General features: G+C 37.7%; 1 protein-coding gene across 1 annotated transcript in view; it reads right to left on the reverse strand.

The window, feature by feature from the left end:
• Window positions 1-23,114, reverse strand: part of LOC105930914 (protein phosphatase 1 regulatory subunit 1A) — a 39,529-nt gene that overhangs the window by 11,941 nt on the left and 4,474 nt on the right. Inside the window, exon 2 of the mRNA XM_012869349.3 lies at window positions 10,412-10,472. Within this exon, the coding sequence (XP_012724803.2) occupies window positions 10,412-10,472 (61 nt within the window). The remainder of the gene's footprint in view (window positions 1-10,411; window positions 10,473-23,114) is intronic.

Consider the following 23,114-nt stretch of genomic DNA (forward strand, 5'->3'; position numbering starts at 1 on the left):
GTGCCTCCTTCGCTCTCTTTGTCTTTCAACAAAAGAACCACCAAATGTACTTCTGATGCAGATACAATCTCATCAACAGATTTAATGACAGCAATGATAAATAATGTTACTATGGAAATAGAAACGTCATGGTTTTCCTCATGCCTCCCTGCCAATATAAGCTACTTATTCATGTAACTCCTCAAACCTCCTACACCGTCACTCATTTTCTAATTCTTGATTTTATCATATTCTGCAGGCAGCTTGGTCAGTTTCTTTTCATCATGCGTCAAACGCCAATAAAGGCAACTTTCTAACATGCATTCTGTGTGCTTTAAGCAAGGGCTGCAAAATTACTTCTATTTCACAGATTAGAGATTAAGAGAGGGTATTTTTTTATTACTTTCTCCAAAATAAAAAGTTTGTATAGAGGATTGCTATATCTCTGAATCATTTGAGAAAACTCTGAAGAGAATGTCATGTTTAGGTAAGAAATCCCTTGCAGGGTAATTTACAAAATCTGTTTTTCCTTAAACAACATCAGACTACAAAAAAATCATCCTATCATCATATTGGGACGAGAACTGTAGACCTCAACAAGTCTGATTTTATCCTTGAGTAGAATTTGATGAATCCTGGAGGTACGTAGTTCATTTGTTCTAATTCTCGCACACGAGTATGAACATCATGTTCAGGAAAGAGATTAAGGTGTTTTTATGAGAAATGTGCACATCAACCCACAAACAAAAGCACAAGACCTTGTGAAGTTACTGACTGAAGCTGGTGAGAGAGTATCATTAGCCACAGTCAAACAAGTCCTGTACCAACATGAGCCTCTGAAAGTGGCAGTGAGTGTGCCATCATCATGTTGTGACAGCATTTTGCTGCAAACGGAGCTTATCACAATATACGGATAAATGGTATCACAAGGAAAGAACATCATGTAGAAATACTGAAGCAACATCTCAAGACATCAGTCAGGAAGTTGAAGCTTGCATGCAAATGCTTCAACTGAATGAACAATGACCCTAAAGTTGCAAAGTGGTTTAAAGACAACAAAGTCTAGACTATACTTTGGGGTCAGTGGCATTGCCAAGTTGTCTTTCGTTACTGCCCCGTGACACAAACATTCACAGAAACACTCCCAATTTGTGAGTTATTTCTTTTTTTTTTATTCATTTGAGCTAAAGGTTGTGTCCAGACACTCTGAGTAAAAGAAAACAATACAAGATAGCTTGTTTCTCATGAAATGTGGACACTGTGTGATTGACTGCAAACATATGGGGCTAAAATAGTAGCTTTAGCCCCATACAAACACACCCTGATCTCCAAATAATCAGCAGCAACCTGGGGTTGCCTTCTTATTACACAGGGGCACCATCTTCCCACTTAATGCACATGCACAAAAGCCATTGAAAACTAAATCAAGATGCAACACATAAGTGATTTTTCTGCCCATCTGGTACATATATAAGAGCTGACAGTGTTTGTAAAGGCAATCAAAGAGCCATGATCAGTCTCAAAAAAGCATTTGTGGGCAGAGCTAAAAAAAAAAAGGTGTATGCCAGGCGGCCTACAAACCTGACTCAACTACACCAGTTCTGTCAGGAGGAATGGGTCAAAGTTCCAGCAAATTATGTTGTGACACTTGTGGAAGGATACCCAAAACATTTTTGGGTAATCCCACCAAATACTGAGGAAAAGCGAACCCTTGAAATTAAAGTTTATGTAAAAGAAAAGTCTAAAATATTGTCTAGCTCATTATTCTTGCATTTGCCAAAGTTATTGTTTTGCATTAGATAGAGGTAGAAAACAGACACGGATAATAACCAGAAGTAGTAAAGTAATAAGACACAAGATAGTTTTTTGTGGATATTTTTTGTTATTTTTCTTGTGGTATAGCCCTCTTCTAACTAGTAACATAAAGCCAGTATATCTATGTTTACTCCTTGAGATTACGTAGCTTAGAAAATTTAATACCTTCAATATAGCTAGTGCAGTTAGTTAATAAGCGAGGAAGATAAATTGGCTGGCAACTGAATGTGTTAAATTTAATTCCAGCTTAATCCAGCCAGATAGTGAAAAGCGCTGGACAAGACACTGAATCCTATCATAATCATATTACTTACTGGTCTGAGAAATGCAGTAATTAATGCTCTTCATTTCTAAAAGCAATAAATCCAACAGACAGACTAATCCATAATGTTTAAAACACCTTTAAACATAAAATCCTTCTAATTTTTTAAGTGTTTTATTACCTCTCTGGCAAGGATGTACATTTTTTTAACTTTTATAAATTGAATGCAACATCTGCGACAGACTGGCAACCTGTCCAGGGTGTACCCTGCCTCTTGCCCATTGACAGCTGGATAGGCACCAGCACCCTTTGCGACCCCACAAGGGATAGACGTGTTAGAAAATGGATGGATGGATGGATGGATGGATGGATGGATGGATGGATGGATGGATGGATGGATGCAACATGTAAGACATATTCAGTGTTCATAAAAAGAAGCAAGCTAATTATGTTTAATACTTTCTAAATTGAGGGCTGTGTCTATTCTCATTTCCTTTTAATGATTCCTGTTTATTTAAGTGAGATATCAACAATACATTTATAAGTGAGAACCAGGTCAGCTCTCTTTCCACTCATTTGACACTTTCTTCATTTGATCTCAGCCAAGCTACTGTCTCACATCAGGAATCAGTCAACAAAAAATCCTCCTAATTCTAGGGTGTGCCTTGAAGAAAACTGAAACTACCCTCCATCTTTGAATGATCCTTCTTCATTATTTTACTCACAGTGTGTGTCTCAGATCTCTCTGCTGCTCTGATGTTTTTTGAGGTTCACAGTGCACAGAGCAGAGCAATCTGTAGCACTTTTAATAATGCACGGATCTATCTGACGTGGGGCCACACCATTACTGCACCAGTGCAGCTCTCCTTTCTCATCAGAATATCTGGTTTGCCCCATCCCCCTCCTCCTCTTTAGCAAAAGCTGTTACTCACACACTGCAGCTCATAAAGTTGATCACGACGGATGTGATAAATGTGCGCCTGTGCCTGATACAGATACTGTCTTTGCCTCTGCTTCGCTTAGTCTATCTTATCATATCTGTTTTAAATTTTTCTTTAATATGCGTGGGATGTTTTATATTAGCTAATCAAGAAACAAGTTATGCAGCTGCACTTCAAGGAAAATATAAGCAATTAGGAATGATCATATCATAAAGGTAAGGATGAGAAAGATCTAACACTTTAAATAACTGTAAGGAGAGGTCTTAATAAAATATTTATTGGAATCGTGATAATAACTGTTAACCATTTTTTAAAGCATAGGCTTTGTAACATGATGGATGTCTACAGAAATTATATACATATAAACATGCAAAAAACATGATTCAATCAAAACATCTTTTGCGTTTGCATTGTATGTATGTATGTACGTATGTATGTATGTATGTATGTATGTATGTATGTATGTATGTATGTATGTATGTATGTATGTATGTATGTATGTATGTATGTATGTATGTATGTATGTGCACTTGCATGTAATCTCTAACAGACTGACAGCTTTACTTGAGCTGCTAGTGAGCTAATCCACCTAAAATGTTTTCACTTAAACTGAGAGAAACTCAAAGAAACAAATCCCAAACCTATCGGTGAAAGTGATCTAAGAGGAGAACAGGCATGTTTGGTAACCTTAGAACCATAAATCTTCTTTACAGTAGTTTAAGCCGTAACAGATGCTGATCACAAATGTTATGCTAGGAGATTTAGATAAATGTTGCTGTGAAAAGACATGTCGTTTAAATCCCACCTTAAACAGATTTGCAGTGTTTCCTTTTTTCCACCTCAGGAATATTGACAAAATTAGAAATGTTCTGTCCAGGAGTGATACTGAAAAACTAGTCCATGCATTTGTTACTTTAAGGGTGGTCTATTGTAATTCTTTACTATCAGGAAGTCCACAAAATGCAGTTTGATGCCTTCAGCTGATCCAAAATGCTGCAGCAAGAGTTCTGATGAAAATTAACAAGCGAGATCATGTTTCTCCTGTTTTATCTTCCCTTCATTGGCTTCCTGTTAAATCAAGAATAGAATTTAAAATTCTTCTCCTCACATATAAAGCCCTTAATAATCAAGCTCCATCATATATCAGAGCTCTGATTACCCCGTATATTCCTAACAGAGCACTTCGCTCTCAGACTGCAGGTCTGCTGGTGGTTCCTAGAGTCTCTAAAAGTAGAATGGGAGGCAGATCCTTTAGCTATCAGGCTCCTCTCCTGTGGAACCAACTCCCAGTTTTGGTCCGTGAGGCAGACACCCTGTCTACTTTTAAGACTAGGCTTAAAACTTTCCTATCTGATAAAGCTTATAGTTAGAGTGGCTTAGGTTACCCTGAGCTACCTCTATAGTTATGTCTCTATAGGCTTAGGCTGCTGGAGGACATCAGGGTCTATTTTTCTCACTCTGAGTTCTCCTACTGTTCTCCAATAACCATTACCATATAACATAGAAAGGATTCCTGGATCAGCGTGTGCTTCTGTGCTTTTTTTGTGTCTCTGCTCCGTCTTCGCTAACCCCCAGTCGGTCGAGGCAGATGAACGTTCACACTGGTTCTGCTGGAGGTTTTCCTTCCTGTTAAAGGGGAGTTTTCCTCTCCACTGTCGCCTCATGCATGCTTAGTATGAGGGATTGCTGCAAAACCATGGACAATGCAGACAACTGTCCCTGTGGCTCTATGCTCTTTCATGAGGAGTGAATGTTGCTTCTCAAGACTTGAGAAGCAGCATTCACAAGTCTTGAGAAGACTTGACTTCTGCTGGGTTTCCTTAGATAAGAAACTTTTTGACCAGTATGTATGATTTGATTTAATTTGACTTTGTAAAGGTCCTTGAGATGACATGTATCATGAATTGGTGCTATATAAATAAGATTGAATTTAAATGTTTTTTTTTTTTTTTGCTACTTCACAGATTTTTTCTATTTTTGTTTTTTTCTCCCACTTAAGTATCTCAGATTATCAAACTAAGTTTAATATAGGATATAGATAACCTGAGTGAATACAAAACACAGTTTTTAATTGATTAATTCATTCATTATTAGAAATATAAGCTATTCAAAGCAACTTAGGTCCATGCGGATAGATGGATATCTATCCATTTTCTAACCCGCTTGGTACTTCATGGGGTCACGAGGGTTGCTGGCACCTATCTCCAGCATTCACTGGGCGAGAGGCAGGGTACACCCTGGACTGTTCGCAACTTAGGTCTATTTGAAAAAATAATTGCCTCCCTTGGTAAATTCTGAATTAAAAGCAATTAAATGCAATTTTTTTTAGAAAGCTAAGCATATATTCTCAAGCCAAACCCTGGCCTGATTTTTACCTGATTTACAGATATGATAAATGTAATGCCCAGACAGAAAGATGATCTGATATTCGAGCCTGACACAATGTGGTGCTTTCTATTGTTGAAATAAACAGGATCTAATGCAGGCAAGAACCTCAGCAGGAGTGAGCAGGAGCCTAGCAATACTGACAGCTGGCTGCTCACAGCAGGAGGTGACAGGGAGAAAAGCTGAGACAAGAATCATGTCCGTTAGACAGGTGGGGTCATACACAGCAGAACTGGCAGGCAGACAGATCCGAGAGCTAGACGTGAGGCAGGGTAAGTTGAGAAGGCACTTGGTCATGGTCCAGAAAGACAGACAGCTGATTATGTGTCTGACGAAGGTAAGACGAGGCAGGGTGTCATTATATTACTTGGTCATACACTGGCAATTCAGGCAAGAAATGCTGGACATTTACTCACTCTGAGGCTTTCAAAAATCTGGCACAGACTGACTGACGAATACTGCCCGTATTCACAAAGATTCTTAGGCCCCGTCCACAGGGGAACAAGATTAGGTGTTTCCGCACGCGTATTTGTGTTTTAGGCTGTTTGTCCACATGGATGAAGAAGAAGACTATAAACAATCATTTTTGAAACTTGGTCCCAGAGTGAAAACATTTCAAAACGGCAGTTTCAGTTTTCCATGTGTATACGCGATCCGCGTGTATGTACACTATTCTTTTTTAGAAACTATGACAAAGATGGCGCCGTCCAGTGTTGCAGCTTTTGTTATGGCTGTTAGTAGCCCCATCGGACTCTTTCTTTCTAACGAGCCCACTCTACACAGCATCTCCCCTGTGTCTGATCCCACGTTGTGCGCATGCCTGCAGATTTTTGCCAGTTTCTTTGGTAGTGACACAGCACTATCAATGGGCCCAGCATACCTACTACGGCCCTTTCAGTTGTGCAGCGTCTTCTTGTGTGAACACACATTTTTTTCTTAATTGTTTATGAAAATTTATGAAACACCCCCAGAGTCCTCTCAGAAAGCTCATATGTTAGCCTATAAATTCTTACCTAGCGAGAGTCTTAGCTTAAGAGTAATTCAGTTATCAGCTGGGAGCGATTCTGTGTAAGGAGACTACAGAAATGTTTATCTTGGTGAGGAGATGTAGTTGACCCCATTGCTAGGTGTGACAGTCTTTTGTGACTGGTTCATAGTGCAAGAAAAAAAAAGTGCTCCTACAAATCAAAGGAGAGAAGTCAACTGATTAGACTGGATTAGGAAATGTGTGACATGGTGACATTAGCAGAATTAAATCATTTTCACAGCATCAAAACGAGCCTTATTTACGTTCTCATCATTTTGATTTGCTTATTGCTATGTTTACTCACCATACTGGTCATTGTATTACTTTATCTATTTGATATTAATGTGCATTCATTCACTGCCCTGAAAAAGACAGATATGGGTGGCATATGGGCAAAAATATTGGATTCGGGTCACATTTCCCTGCAGTGTGAACCCAGCCTTTAATTGATTGCAGGTGCAGGAGTAATGTGAGATAATCTAGCAGTTATGCACGTCAGAACATGACAGTAAATAGAGCTTCTCTGATGGCAGAAATATCTCAAAAACATATCTAAGAAAATAAATCAAAAACAGGGAAAAAACAAAGTCAGTGCGGAAAGGATTGAAAAGCCAATTTCAAAGACTTTGGTTCACCAGCAAACCAAAATCAGAACCATAATCCACAACTGGAGAGAACATACAACAGCCAGTAAACCAAAGAGCACATCGACTAAAAAACCAGGAGGTCACAAATCAACAGTCAAAGCTCTGCAGACCTCACAGGCCTCGGAGAATGTCAGTGTACAAGATTCAACATTAATGAAGCAACAGGGCAAAATGTCATCCATGGGAGAGTTACTAGGCAAAAAACTACTGTTGTCCCCAAAGAAAAACAAAAGGTCAATCTTACATACCAAAAAACATCAAGCTGATATTATTTCTCAAGACATTTGGGAAAAGATTCTGTTGACTGGAGAGACAAAAGTAAATCATTCCTTGTGTCTGTCATTTTACACATTTCCTAAAACTATCAAAGCAATTCAGAAACAGAACATAATACTGACGGTCAAACATAGGGGTGGTGGTGTGTGACTTTGGGACTAGTTTGCCTCACTGAGACCTGAATGTTATGCCACAATTGTTGGAATGATTTATTTTGCTCTCTACAAGAAACTCCTGCCAGAGAAATGTCCAGCCATCCGTATTACACTTTGAAGGAACTATGAGTAAGATATTTACTGTAAAATCATTTTCATACCTCACCCAGGATGAAAGTAACATTCCCCATAAACAATCGGTCCTCTCCATCAACAATGTCTTAGTCACATTTTTCTCCTTTCAAACCTAGAGAAATGGCCCAGAGTGTAGCCCATGTTTACTTCCTGGTTCCTCAGCCAATTGTGAGAGTTCCCAGGGTTCCCAAAACAGAGTGCAGCATTCAGTATTTTATTTTGACAAAAGAGCAGCAGCCTGCAAACATGGAAGCCAGTAAGAGAAGCAGACCTGAAGTAGAACAGAATACAACATCATGTAACTGCCCTGTGTGAATAAAACGTCAATGCAGTTTCACAGCAACAATGCACTGTTGAATAAACGGCCCGTCTCCAAGAAAAGCACCGTGTATGGGTTGTTTGGATTTTGACCACTAAGTGTCATTATTCCGTAAAGCTCCTTTAAGCCCAATCAAATTTTGGTTATGCAGAAGGACACTGATTCCAACCACAGTAGCAAGGCTACCTCTGAATATATCAAAAATACTAAATGCAGGGTTTCAAACTGTCTAGCCAAAGTGTTGGATTAAAAACAATTCAGACAATTATCATGTTTAAAGTGACCAAGAGGGGATTACCAAGGGTGAGAATCATTCAAGAACTACCAACGATCCCATCTCCTCTGCATTGTCATCCATTACCTTTGCAGGTATTCAGCCCAGCTTCTTTATCTCATTTACACATCATCTGTTGAGTTACTTTGGGTTGCTTTTCCCTTTTCTGTCTGTCTTTGGTTTAATTCATCTGGGTTTCTCTAAATTCTTTCTCTGTAATGCTATTGGTTTGCTTTGGTATTTGATAATCGACAAACAGATTCTGATGCTTTTATATCTGCTGGCGTATTCTCCAACATCTCATCTTATGACATTAGGCAGAAACTGTTGCGCACAGCCCTGTGATGAATAAATCTAAAAGAAAAAAAATGATGTTGCTGCATTTTTTCATTTTATTTCTTTTATCTGTTGAATTTCATCATTCTTCTTTATGACTGAAATTACAAAAGTCAAGAAGACCTGTTCTCTTGGCTCTTACATTTAGTGAGTACGGTTTGACTGAAGATACGTTTAGACTCGTCTATTCAGGGAGTCAGACAACAGCAGAGCCACTTCTATGTGTAGAAAAATCATAGCATGTATGTAGTAAGAACCTGTTATAATCTACAATGCTGCACTTTCGAGAGGAAAATATTACATTGTGAGATACAGACTAAAAAAACACACTAATAGTATTCTCTTTTATCAGTCTGTTATCTAAGTGACTCATTGCCTCGTGCTCATTCATACCAGAGAATACCAGCATGTTCTCTCACTAGGAGAATATTATCCTCTCGCTTTCATCTTTTAAATCTGCAGTGGGTCGCTCTACACACAAACACATTCCCAAATCAGCAGAGGCAGTGAGGGAAACAGGATGACTCATGCAGCAGGAGAACTCCTCAGAGGTTGGCTGTTATGTTTGATCACTGAGATCCCATGAGAGGATTCCTAGCTGTTCTAGTTGCTGTAATGCAACGGCAAGATTCATTTTGTGTGACAAGAGATGAGATGCAGAAAATGCAAAACAGAGATCCTTTTTTTTCTTTCTCATTTGTGCATGAACATTTGGAATGTTTGAAAAACATACAGTATAATGCACAAATGAAAGCAGCTATGGTGAAAAAATCTATGCATCCAGTTTACATTAATTTATAAGGGACACAGTGAAATTTCAAACATTTTACTTTGAACTATAATCTTTTTTTTAAGCTAAGCACGAGACTCTCAGCCTGAACACAACCAAAACTAGACAAAATATCTCTTTTCAAAAAAGAATATATTGTTTGAAAAGGCATTGTATCTAAAAAAAAAAAAAAAAAAAAAAGTTGTTCAACAACAGATTTGGCCAGTCATAATCCAAGCAAAAATCAATGTGTCCCCTGTGAATGTCAAAAAATTACACGATGATTTTACCCTTCCAACTACCATACTAATTTTAGCTACAAAGCATTTTAAAACTACCAAAACTGAAACAAAGTGCTGGACATTACTGCATACAATAAACATGCATTAAAAGAAAAAAAAAACACATAAAAATGATAAAATAATAAACACAATAAAACCAAGTAAAGGTAAATTAGGTCAAACGAAGCATCAATGAGGTTGAAAGCCAAAGAATAAAAATGAGCTTTTAAATGAGCTTTAAAACAATCCAGTTAAGGAGTCTGTCTAATGAGCAGGGTTCAACAATTACAGAGCAGCAAAAGGGAAGGTCCTGCCCTCTCTCAGCCTCCTCCTGGATTGGTACCTGCTGTTTAACCAGCCTGAGGGAACACTTTTGGTTCACCAAGCAGTCACTCAACCTACACTTCTACCCAAAATATTGATACCTCTGGCACATTTAGCTAGATTCCACCTTGAAGTTTGTACCAGGACAAACACACAGGCAATTTTAAATGAAAACAAATAAAAAACAATGGGAGCAATGCATAAAATTGTAACTATAAAAACATATCTGTTTTTAATTGATATCTTTTTAAAATGTATTTCTACAGTATTTAGGGATTTGTGGAAAAAAATCCTACTTGCAATAAACCCTTCTCATAACTGCTACCCAGCTTTTTGAATGTTTTTGTTTCCGCAGGTATACAGATAATTCATCGTCAATATTACAGTAATATTTAGCCATTCGATTTAAAACTGGATTTAAGTCAATGCATGAATGAGAAAATCTCTCTGTATGGGTGAGAGAGTGTCTGCTGTTGAGTTTCTTACCAGGTGAGGACTGATCACTGGATGCCACCAGAGTGGCCGGTGTGGGTCTACGTCTTCTGATCTAAGAAAATATAAAACAATTTGTTTAGATTAAATTAGACATTAATCTTGTAATCAAAAACATTATTTTCAATAAACAAGAGTTGGAATTACTGAACAGCACATTAATGCAAACTTCTGCATTTCCTTTAGATATTTGAGACCATTGTTTCAGAAAGTATTCAGTTGGACATGTAAGTAATAAAAATAACAATGTTAATCTCAGTTCTTTGTCTTTAATAGACTATATTTACTCAGCTCATTTAAATGATTCTTGTTATTGGTGCACTTCTTCAGCATTTATAAGCAAGATCACAGTCTTTTTCCCAGTATGAGAAATAGTAAGGTCAAGGCCATACGTTGATGTCAGACCAGTGAAGGTCTAAGAAAACTGGGTCTCTGTCGACTTTGAGGATGGCTGAATTGGACAAGAATAATGTCGTATCCCGCAGCACTGAGCACTGAGATCAGAAAGACAGCTTTCCACCTCCTGCTTGTTTCTGGGATCAGAAGCACATTGCAAAAAGAGAACTAAAAGTAAGTCAGGTTTTCTAGAACTAAGTGTATTTGTCCTTGATTTAAGCAGGTAAATGCCAATGGAATAAGATGTTTGCACTTCAAATAGGAACAAGTCATCCCCATCATATTGATTCAAGTGCAGTATATTTAATGATCTTATTTTAGGGGTAAAAATACTCATTCCATTGGCAGACCATCTTATTTACATGCTCAAATCAAGGACAAATTCATTCATTTCAAGAAAAGTTTTCTTAATCTTAGTTCCATTTTTGCAGTGCAGTAACACATGGCAGCTACTGGGAGATTTTGAACAGCACATAAAAACTGAACTGCTTAGATGGACTGAAACTTTTCACTGCATCGCTTTTGCTTAGCGAGCAAAATAATTCAGCTATAATGTTTAATGATCATTGCTTTGAGCTGGTGCAGGAGTTAGGTATGCAGTTTTTATTCACTGCAGATGTGACGGGTAATCTTGTTGTGAGGGTGGAAAAAAATTGTCAGCCTACAGCAGTCTATAAGCTAAGCATTCATGGAAATGTAATTGTAGGAAGAAACAAAAGAAAACTTTTTTAAGAGTCGGACTCTTCATGTGCATGAAAACCTATTTTAAACAATTAAATGTTTAAAAAATAACAACTACAAATATTAAAACATGTTATAGCTGTGTATTGCATAATATTACATATTTTTCCTCTCAAGCTATTGAGTATAAACTATAATGTTGTTGTTTTTTTATTCTTCCGACAGATCCAAGAACTAGAGATAAAAAAAAAATACTTTAATGTAAAGGGCTATATTAAAGGAAACTTAAATAGCGTTAATAAATTCGAGCATTCCCACATTTCCTCCTCCTGATTTGCACAAGTGTAAACACTTGTACTGCAGCTGAGAAGGTTGCTGAGTAGTACAGGGTTTAATGCCTTCATCATCGTTTTGGAGACTACTCTACTTGCACGCTTAAGAAGCAGAGACAACTCAGCGTCAACACACCAGCATCATGTTGTGTTTTATTTTCTAGTCCAAATATGAATCTGGACCAAAACAAATTAAAAATAAGACTCTCTGACCTCTTTCTCCATTGAGGAAAATTGGTTAAAAATTTTCAGAAATATATAACAATAGTAATAGTGGGAACCAGAAATCATTGCTTTCAGTTTTATTAATCTTGATTCTAATAAAAGATTAAGATTATTGTGCTCTTTTCAACCTATTGTGCTCTCTTTTCAAACATGGGTTAATATCATTCTTACATGCACTCCATTCTGAGATATTAGATGTTGATGTTTCACAATGCTGTAGAGCTGAACGTCTTTGATAATGAGTGTAAATCTAATCTGACTAGAGATATAAAAAAAAATCTGTTTTGACAAAAAATTAGCAGACTTGGTTTTATCTTTGTTGAACATTATACTATATATGATTGAGATATGAGGGGGGTTCATCCAGTTTTAAATCCGACAATACAGAGCAGGAAGGCTGTGAATATGTGACAATGAATGTATCTATTTCCTATACCAGCCAGGCAAAGGTGTGTAACCGCTGCTAACAAATACATTTAATTCCTGAGAAAATTGCTTGCCTCTTACTATGAGACACACGTCAGATATTTGCTGCAATAATGGCAGCCTTCAATTTGAGCCAGAGTGGCTCTGTTGGGTAATACGGCTCAGAGTCATAAGATGTGTGTAAAGTCTGATAAAACCTCAGGTACCAATGATTGATTCGGGTTCCATTAAATTTAGTATGCTATGCTATACTATGTTGGCTGAAAAGGTGCAGGTTTAGTTGCACAAAGTCTTCCTTTGGACACAGTAAGAACAATGTCTTGCTTTTGTTCCCAGATCCCAGTCGCTTTTCCAGTATAGCTGCTCCAAAACTGTGAAATTAGGACCTCTCCTACATTTTAAAACACGTTTTTATTCCTAGCTTTTACACCCATCTAAACTGATGCATTTTCTGTGTGTGCTATCAGTTTATTCTTTGTAAACAAGAGACTGGAGAACAACACAGAGAGTTGGTGAGTGACGTCATGCCATAGTCCATCTAAAAAGATGCTTTTAGTTAAAAAAAAAATATTTTAGTTCTTTCTAACATAATGAAATTTAGCTTATTGCTCCTTAGAAGTCCCTGTTCTTTGAAATCTATTTGGATAATCAGAAAAGACAAGAATTTTATACGCAACATTAAGAAATGGTCTGAGTAGGTCTTAAAATTCTTAAGAGCTTGGTTTGATTGAAGAAGCCTTCTTTTCTTCAGCCAAAGCTGTTTATGCGGGTCAGTAGAAGTAAATGATTTATTTTTCATTGTATATCTTTTCTTTTGTTAGTCCAGTCCGATGTTTCTCATCAGTAAAGACCTATAAGTGTAGATTAGTTTGACTACTAATAAATGTACACTTTGATTCAAGTAGTAGATCCTCGTGATTTTTCTTTTAGGTTTTGGGTGGCGGGATCTTATCTATGATAGAAATTAATTACAGAGTTAAAAATAGATTAACTCCTTTCTGAATTTATAATGGTTTATCTAAGAATTCATGTCAAATTGATAATTAGACTGTTTATTTAATGTTGAAATTTATTAAAGCGATTTAGTTATTAGATTACGCTGTAGTGTGATTCAAAATAGCCCTAAAATATGACCTAAAACATTCATGCCCATGATGAATGTATGTTTACTTTTCACACTTGGACTGTAAATCCTGTGTAAATTACACAGGATTTATTTTTTAGTTTTGTGTGTATTTTTGTTCCCTTCCAAAAATCCAACCCACCGGCCTTCTTCAAAGCACAACCATAGCTGTGTAGCACTGATTATAACCAATCATTGTTATTCTTCTCACCCTGCAGGAGAGAAAACTCCCTGATCCTCCACTCGCAAAAAACAGCAGCCCTCGCCCTTCAAGCCACCATGCCTCCCTTTCAACCCACAGTCTGTTAATAATGAACGCCTGTCACTTCTCGCAACAACGAACAACAGCATTCTTTGAAAGTGACGGGTGGGCAGGAAAAGCCGTAGCTGGAAAATATAGGTCAAGCCAAAAACAGCAGAATTCTAAATGCATTAGTATAATCATGGCTGTAACTGTTCATGCACAAAAATATAAATTGGAGTAGCGTAATTAATCATCTTTATTATCTTTCTGGCCTGAAAAGAAAGGGAGAAATGCATGAAGAAAAAATCTTCTGAAATACAAAGAAAGGCTTTTTTTATTTTGAATATTTATTTTAAGATGATTAAAACTCTTTTTCTCAAGATCAATTTATTTTAACCTTAAATGGTTGGTTTTCTAATGATAGCAGTCACTTGTGAATTATTGCACAATTGTATGTGAGTGCATCAGACAAACATATCCAGAGAACCTAATAAGTGTGCAAATAGTCATTAGCAAAAATTTAAATCTTCAAGTTAAAGAACAATGTCATTTTAATGAATGTCAAAACAAACACTCCCCGAGAAACTAAAAGTGTGCAAATAGGCATTAACATAGGAGAGACGAGAACCGGGGCAACCAGTGCCATTTTTGTAAATATGTAAACAGCCTATAAACAGGGCTGGTGGTTTATTAGATTCTCAGCAGGGGACAATAGTCCTAATAGCTTTGGGAAAGAAGCTGTTTTTAAGTCTATTAGTTTTCAATTTAAAGGAGCACTGCACAAGTTCCAGGATTTTTGCAGATGTCTGCCCCCTATGGTGACAAGTTGAAATTACACCAGTGTTGTGCACCTGCATGGGAGAACAGTTAAAGCATCTGGCCCTGTGACTGCACATGTATTTTGTTTAGAGGCGTAATGTCTTCTAAGGTATAAAAGTTATAAATATTGTAGTTAGCCCATGTGCTTTTGCAAATGCATCGCTTATGGCAGAGACTCAACAAAGTAGCCAGGTGAACGAGAGCGCGCAGCACGTCACACCCACGTGCACGCCCAGAGGATTCAGCCCGAATTGCTCTCTCAGGAAGTAACTGCGGTAAATAGAAGATAACACATTTTACATATCGAGTGATTGTAAGTGCATGTGTGGGAAAGAACATAAATAATATTAATTTTCAAAACTTGCACTATGCACCTTTAATGTTCCTGACTCGTTTAGCTGGTTAAAGTGGGACATTGCCTGAGTGGGATCTGTGGCAATATGTCTGACCTTTTTCTGGACTGAATAAGGCCATAGCTTTTTTAGCCTAGGTTCAATTCCATGCTTACATCTTCTGCAGAGCAGGAGAGCAAACTTAGAGCTAAATTAAACTTACATTTATTGAAAAAAATTGCATTTTATTTTTTTGGATTAGGTACAGCCAGTCTTTTTTAGTTTAAATGATCATTGTCATATCTTAGTTGATTGGAACAGGGATAGCTGAAAAAAATGTAATTGTTGTTCAGGTTTTATGGCTTGGAACAGTAATGAGCTTGCTGGCTTCTCTAATCTAACATAATCAAGCTCAGTAAAAATTGTAGACACGTAGATCTATTATTGAAGGTCTGAGCACAAGAAATTGATCTTTTAATTTTTTTATGATTAATCCCTCCTAGCTAGCGCATAACCACTATATTATCAGAGGTGTCTTGGTAGTGGTGAAATGTTAGACCGGAATCGGAAAATAAACCACTACATAAATAATAGGAACCAGTAATCTTCTCTAAGGCTTGTTACAGGGTGAGCCAAAGAGGGCTAGAAATCCTGCACAGTGAAGAGATTATATCAGACCAGGAGGCATAATGTGGTTCCTCATCTTTCATTCCTTCATTTGACACATGATCCTGGTATTGTTCAGACAAGAGCTTAGCCATATTGAATCTTCCAGACCCTCTAACAGAGCGCTCTCTTTGATTTGATTAAGATGAATTACTCCAGTAACAAGACTTAAGATATCCACATCACTACCTGGGGTTTTGCTTTCCTCCTCTTAGCTTTTGTTCAATCTTTATTGTAAGTCTTAACATCCTTCCTATGTATGGCTTATACATGACTTATTTTGCACAGATTGTTTTGTCAGATATTTTTTCTTTGAGACTCTGTACATTAATTGAGCAGTAATAGAGTGTAAAATGTTGTTTCTTTTTTTAGAATTTTTATTTTGCTTTTAGAATTCAACACAGAACAATCCAGATGCTCTGTAAGTTCTCAGAGAAGGACAAAGACAAAAAAAATTGTAATGAACATTCAAGAACAAGGTATCATTGTTGATTTATATACACTAACTGCTCCTTTCATACCTGAGGAGTCACCATTTCAAGAAGAAACACAGTGCCTCCATGAACTGTTTTCTCAAAAGCAATTAGAGTTTTGTATGTCGTGAATGAGTAAGGTCGTGTTTTATGTACATTTATAATTTCCTTCATAAAAAAGAAAAAAATAACAGTCCAGGAAGAAATACAGAAGGATATAAGTACAATATGATGAGAAAAATAAGCAGTCAAACAAAACATAAGACCAATACCTAATTGTCAGGTCTGCATAACCATCCATTTTCTATTTTCATATGACCCTCACCATGTTGACTATGGAGAGAGGGTTAGAGGGTTTCAGCCATTCACCCATACACTCCTGCATTGCTGTAAGCCTGGCTGTCTACTAAACTTCTTCACCATTCAACATGCGACTTCTGAGATCTTGTCTGCACCACGGTTCATCGCAAATACCCCAAACTTGACAGTAATATGTTAAACATGTTAAAAGTGCAAATTGTGAAACAGAACAATTTGCCAAAATTAGAAATATTCTGCCCAGACGTGATGCTGAAAAACAAATCCATACATCTGTTACTTCAAGGCTGGATTACTGGAATTCTTTATTATCAATCCAGAAAAATTAAGTTTAAATTAATCAATACAAATAATGTGATTTATTAAATGTAAGGTCTCTCCCTCTAAAGATTCTGTTATTTAATGAATTGATTTCTGATAATCAGATTGATTGATTTTGTCTCACAGAAACCTGGCTGCAAGAGAATTAAGTTAGCATTAATGAGTCATTTTCTTTTAATTATTTAAATTTCCACATTTCCAGAATTACAGGACAAGGAGGAGGAGTAGCAACCATCTTTCAGACTGATTTATTAATTAGTCCTTGGCCAATTAATAACTACAATTCTTTTGAACATTTAACCCTCACTTTCTCTCATCCAAACTGCAAAGCAATAGAACCTCTTCTCTTTGTTGTTTTGTATCCTCCACCAGGGCCTTACTCTCAGATTTTAGATCAGTTCTCAGACATCTTACCTGATTTGGTATTAAACACTGACATGGTTATTATAGTGGGGGATTTTAACATCCATGAGTCCACTCAAGTGTAATTTTATTATGGTACAAATCCAGCAGTTCTGTAATGGCTTTACAGGTAAGATGATCTACATTGCTTTACAAAATGCATCATGAGGACCAAGGAAAACACTTGATAGTTCAGGCAAAAAAGGTATAGAAAGGTTTAAATTAGAGTTGGAAAATAACACAACAACTTGGACAACTGAACAACAAATATGAAGAAAAAAGAGCTATGGTCTAATGAGATTAAAAATGTTGCTGGTCTACATGCACAAATTAAATAAATAAACAAACCAAGTTACCCTAAACACACCATTCCATTGTTAAAACATAGTGGTGACAGCATCAAGATGTGGGGATACTGGATGAAAATGGATGAAGCAAAATAAAAGCTAATCTTTTAGAGGCTACAAAAGAGAGAGAGGTTCAACCTGCAACTGGAAAGTGACCGTTAATTTACTGTAAACATTCAATGAATTGACAATGGAAGGGTTTAGATTATAAAAAGGAGATATCAAGGCTTAAATCCAGCTAACAATCTGTGACATTAATGTTCATAGGTGCTCTACACCAAATCTGACAACCCTTAAGTGTTGCAAGACAAATGGTTAAAAATTTAATTCGCTGTTTTGTTACTTAAGATGTGAAAAAGCCTGAATACTTATGCGAAATCATTGAATACATGGTTCTGAGCTTTCTTTTCTTTTCGCTGATATTGCACTAAAGGTTGTAGACACCATGAACTATAGCGGGGTTTCAGTCATACTGATTTTTTGCAACAATACCTGCTGCACAAAAGCTGAAATACTGATATCAAATCTATGTAAATTCACAATATTACAAAAAGCATTCCAATTACCGTTTTTTACTTGAATAGTTCAACAAGTCACCAGATGACATTGCATCATTACAGTTTTTGTCACACTTCAACGAAATGTAAAAGTACAAAAAGAAGCAAATAGCTACAGAGCTGTAAAAAGGTGTTATTATATCAGAGAATCACTGCCAGCCATTCAAGATCAAATGCAATGGATGAAGTTTTTCTTCATATATGCAATGTAAGAGCAGCAAAAGGGTGCAGCACCAACTCAACTAAACTGTGTAATGGAAATATCTTCAATAAGTCTTCAAAAAGTCAATAGGTCTGGTCCATTAGTGAAGGACTGCAACTTCTCTGCTTCATGTTAAATACCAGACGGGAACAAAACTAAGATTCTTCAACTAGTTAGAGACTTTAGAATCAGATTGAAACTTAATTTCAATAATTTTTTAATTGGCTACTGACATCATTAGCCCTCTATTAGGTTCAGTCAGTCTGCTCCTTTGGGTGGTCAGCATGACTGGAAAAGCGCTATATAAGTTCAGTCCATTTAACCATTTCCCATTTGGGTATGCAATGAGTTTTCATGCAACGTTTGTGTATTGGAGTGAGGGCAAAAACATCAGGCTGCTCTTTAAAGAGCCCAGAGAGGCTGGCCTGACTGACACCACAGTTTTGTTCAGCTGGTTTACAATGTTGAGAGGTGTCAGGGTACTGGAACCATGAGTGAAACCCCCTTTCTATGAAATGTATAAACATGCTTGTTTATTGCATTCAGCGGTTCCTCTCTGTTTATTAATTTACTGTTAACTGTCTGTTGGGCTTTCAGGCCACAGTAACATCTTTAATAAAAATACAAACCCACTTGAGAATCAGTATTGAAGGCAGGATGCCCATAGTGATGCTAAAATAAGCTGCAAATGCACGCTGAAAGGGAAAAGTCCCACCGGCCATTATAAAAGGCTTCACAATACTTATTGAGGTTGTGAGCTACAATCCCTCTGGGTTTTATAGGTCAAAGAAAACAGTTTTTGTATTTGTATAAGACTTAAATGAGATATGCACTATTGAATAGAAGGAAGTAAACACAAGGTTGGAGGTTATTTTGAGCTCCTATATTGAACAGCTACCTCACAGAATCAAATGTGTGTCCAATAAATGTGCAGCACATACTGTGCCTTGCAAATGCATCCACTCCCCTTGAACCTTTTACTTTTTACTTTTAAAACAGTATTTTTGTGATCGACCCAGACACAGTAATGTGCAATAGTGAAGCGAAATGAAAAGAATGCATTTTTTAAAACATTCTTTCAAATGAAGGTCTAAAACCTGTTGGATGCATTATTTTTCATTCACTATACAATAATTACAGCTGAAAGTCTTTTTGGGTATGTTTCTAGCAGCAGGAAGCACAGCTAACTAAAAAGTTGGCTTCACAAACTCAAATTCTGGAATTAAAAATATTAGCTTGACTACCATTAAACTGAAGATGTACAGGGAAATTTGAAAGATAACGCTAGCAGCTAACCAGTAAACAACAGCTGTCACTCAGTCCGTCACATGTCTTGTGATGTTGGCGCTGCACACACAAATGGTGCATGAGGACTATGTGCAGCACTGCATATTTGAGGGGATAGCTCTTTCAGTTTACCATAAATTATATTTAAGTTTTAACTTTTACACAGCAGCAGAAGCATTTGAGAAGAATATTCTATCTCTGTGCCCAAGATGCTGCATTTAAGAAAAATGAACTGTGTGAGTGTAGGTTGGAAGCTAGTGCTACCAGTTCTTGCGAGAGAAACAAGCAACCAGCTCTATTACTTCTGCCTTGTAAACAGTATAAATGAACAAGCGCAAAGTCGCTTATGATAAGCAGACGTGGCAACACTTTTTTAATCTAAACCCTTCCATTGTCAATCTCCTCAGTCATCAGACTCTAACAAATGTGCAATAATTCATGTCTTTTTGGGTTAGTTATTCTGTAAAATCAATAATAGCAATATTGTTATATTTATTGTAGACTATTTTTGAATTGAAAAGCATAAATAAATAAAAATTGGCTTCATCATTTTTCCTATCCATAATATGCTGTTAGGATCCCCAGGGGTTTGATTACTTCTTATAGCTCCCTGGGGATTGTTTATGTTTTGCACTATTAGTATTGTTTCTCCTTAGATCCTTGTTTCTGCCATTAGTTTAGTTTCTATTCAGTATTTATGTTAGTGCATTCTTGTATCTGTTGAATTCACTTCCTGTTTTAGTTAGCTTTTGTTCCTTATGATTTCAGTAGTTCTGTTAGATCTGTAGTTCCTGCCTGCTCTTTCCTAATTTAGTTAGGATTTTTCCTCCTGTCTGGCCATTCTCATGCTCCCTATTCGATTCTGTTATCCCTCTGCTCATGCCAGCTCACTGCCCTCCTTTCGTTTCTGCTTAATTGCCTTTTACTCATCTCACCTGTGTTATCTACTCCACCTGCTGCTCCTTTCGTCTCCTCCCCTATAACTTTAGCCAGTGCTGTCACTTTCATTGTTAGGTCCTCTGTCTAGTTCTGTCTCAGTTCTGATCTCATCATTGCCGTGTTTCTGGTTTCTGTTTTCCTGCCTTTCAGTAAGCTTTGGTAATTCATTAAACTACTCAATATTCAACATGCGGCCTCCCTGCTCGGGTCTGCTCTCTGGTCCTGGTCCACTTAATTCAAACCTGACATATGCTGGTTAAGTGTCCCATCAGGATTGCCATATGGGTAGGTTGTAAGCCAGCCGGTGTTTTGCACAGAAGTGTCAAACCACAAACTCAGCTCCGGGTCCGGTCTCCTTCCACCTCATATGGTGCCAGTAACAAACCCAGAAAGCTTGGTTACACCCCTAGTTAAAAGGTTAGGGTCACACAGCAGCGGATAACAGTGTCTCTGTTTTTGAACAATGGAGCTGACAATATTAAGACCACATCATAACAAGAACAAGACAGCAAAAAACGGCACAGCTAGGTTGTGAAGCCATGACTGCCACTGTTTTGTGGAGAAGTACTGTATGTGTGGATGTGTAGTGTGCAGTAGGAGCCAGGACAGTGATGTAAACAGCAGATGAATATCTTGAATGTTGTTATTGTACTTACAGGTATTGAAACCAAATTAAGTGGATGGTAACTGGTCTGCAAGAATGATAATACGATGAAAAAAGTTATCTCTGCAATTATCAGAGAATTGTGGATTAGCGCGAACGTGCCCACCACTGGTTTCTAATATCTTTATGCATCTAGAGAGTGACGTTTTTGGCCATTCTTCTTTGCAAATTAGCTCAGCTAGGCCGGATTGAGAGCATCCATTAAAAGCTATTTTCAAGTCTTGCCAGAGATTCTCCGCTGCAGTTGAGTCTGGACTTTTTCTGGGCCGTTGTAACATGTATATGCATTGATCTAAACCTGAAGTGTCAGAAGGTGCTGCTTGGAGTTCTCGATCACAGTTTAAGAAAGGTAGATGTTTGGCCCTCTACCAAATGGAGTTGATGCAGATAAACACTTTTTTAGGATGATATTGAGGGTTGACTAAAAATATTTTCTAGAATGATAACACTTTACTGAAAAAGATAGAACACTGTACATATTTTTCCTTACTGAGGCAAACATCAGAGATTGTTTTTTTTTACCTACACAGCCTTTGCACCTATTATAGTAGTAAACAATGTCAGATTTACAACTAAGTTTTATTGAAGCTCCAATTGAACATATCTGCTATAAATTAGTGATTACCTGAAACTTGTATGTCAGATATCAACAGTTAAATTATGACGAGTCAAAAAGTGAACTACTCATAATTCTAATTAAAGATATCTCAAATTACCTCATTATTCAAGATAACTCAAATGTATTTTTAGATATCCGAAACTACAATTCAGCCAGTGCAAATTAAGTTGCAGATATCTTGAATGTAAATAATGGGGAGGGGAAAAATGGCGACGCGCTACACGCTGACCCGCTGCGTGGTAATGTTTAGTTTACAGTGTCAGCTCGTTCCTAGTTACCCTGCGGTAACACAGGTCAGGGAGAAGAAGCGATGGATGAAAGCCTACACACACCTCACAGCGAAGGAGTTAAAACTCGAAGACCGCCCGCCAGCGTCGCCCGCCCTGGTGGCAGAACCTAACTGGGATTACTAATCCTAGATTTAGGCTTTCAGTTCCCATCTCCATGAGAACTTCTCCCTGGAGCTGCTTATAGTGGCCTTCATCAATCCTTGTTACCTGCAGGCGGAGCAGCAGAGAAGAGAGCAGCTAGGCCTGGACTCCAAGACCGCGGCCTTGCTTCTGATGGACAATCTACAGCTGAGTAAAACGGGAACGGGTTTGAGCGAGAGCTTCCTGAACGACTGGTGCAGGGCAAGCATACCCAGTTTGTCTCACGGGATGAGGTGCATCATGGGGCACCTCACAAGTCCTTCGGTCGAGTGGTATGTTGTGACAAATCTTGGCATCGAGGACCTCACAATGAGCGTGGAGTTCCCTGTTTCTTTCTCAGGGATTTCCTGTCGACTCAGCCGAAAAGAAAGGACCTGTTTGATATGTGGACTGTTGGAAATCCAATGGGACTGCTGGTGCAGGAGCTTACAAAGAGAAGCATTGCTCCGCCGGAGCCTCGTCTCATCAGGTTTGCAGGAGCCAGCACTGTCCTGCCACTCTACTTTGTCGGCCTGTAGAGCGACACAAAACTCTTGTGTTCAGATGAGACACTCGTCAGGGCAGAGGAGGAAGCGGTGCATTTGTTTCTACGCAAACTTTATGGCTACACCAAAAACCACAGGCCTTTTTGACTTCTCTCCACAACAACAGCACCAGCCAATGTTGCTTCAGTCAGTCAGTGACATTTGACAAACAAACAAAAATCCTAAATCTAACGGAGCAAAGTTGTAGCTACTACAAAGTGCAGACTTTCAACAGATTGTAATTAAACCTGAGTCCTGTAGTCCACTGCTCAGCATTTACTATATTTGGGTTTCAAAAATCATCGCCACAGACAAATCAGAACACCAAAAGCCATCTGTTGTACATGCAAAGTGTAGTAGTTCTATGAG

This window comes from Fundulus heteroclitus, chromosome 20 (assembly GCF_011125445.2).
Source record: "Fundulus heteroclitus isolate FHET01 chromosome 20, MU-UCD_Fhet_4.1, whole genome shotgun sequence".
NCBI classification, from domain to species: Eukaryota; Metazoa; Chordata; class Actinopteri; order Cyprinodontiformes; family Fundulidae; genus Fundulus; species Fundulus heteroclitus.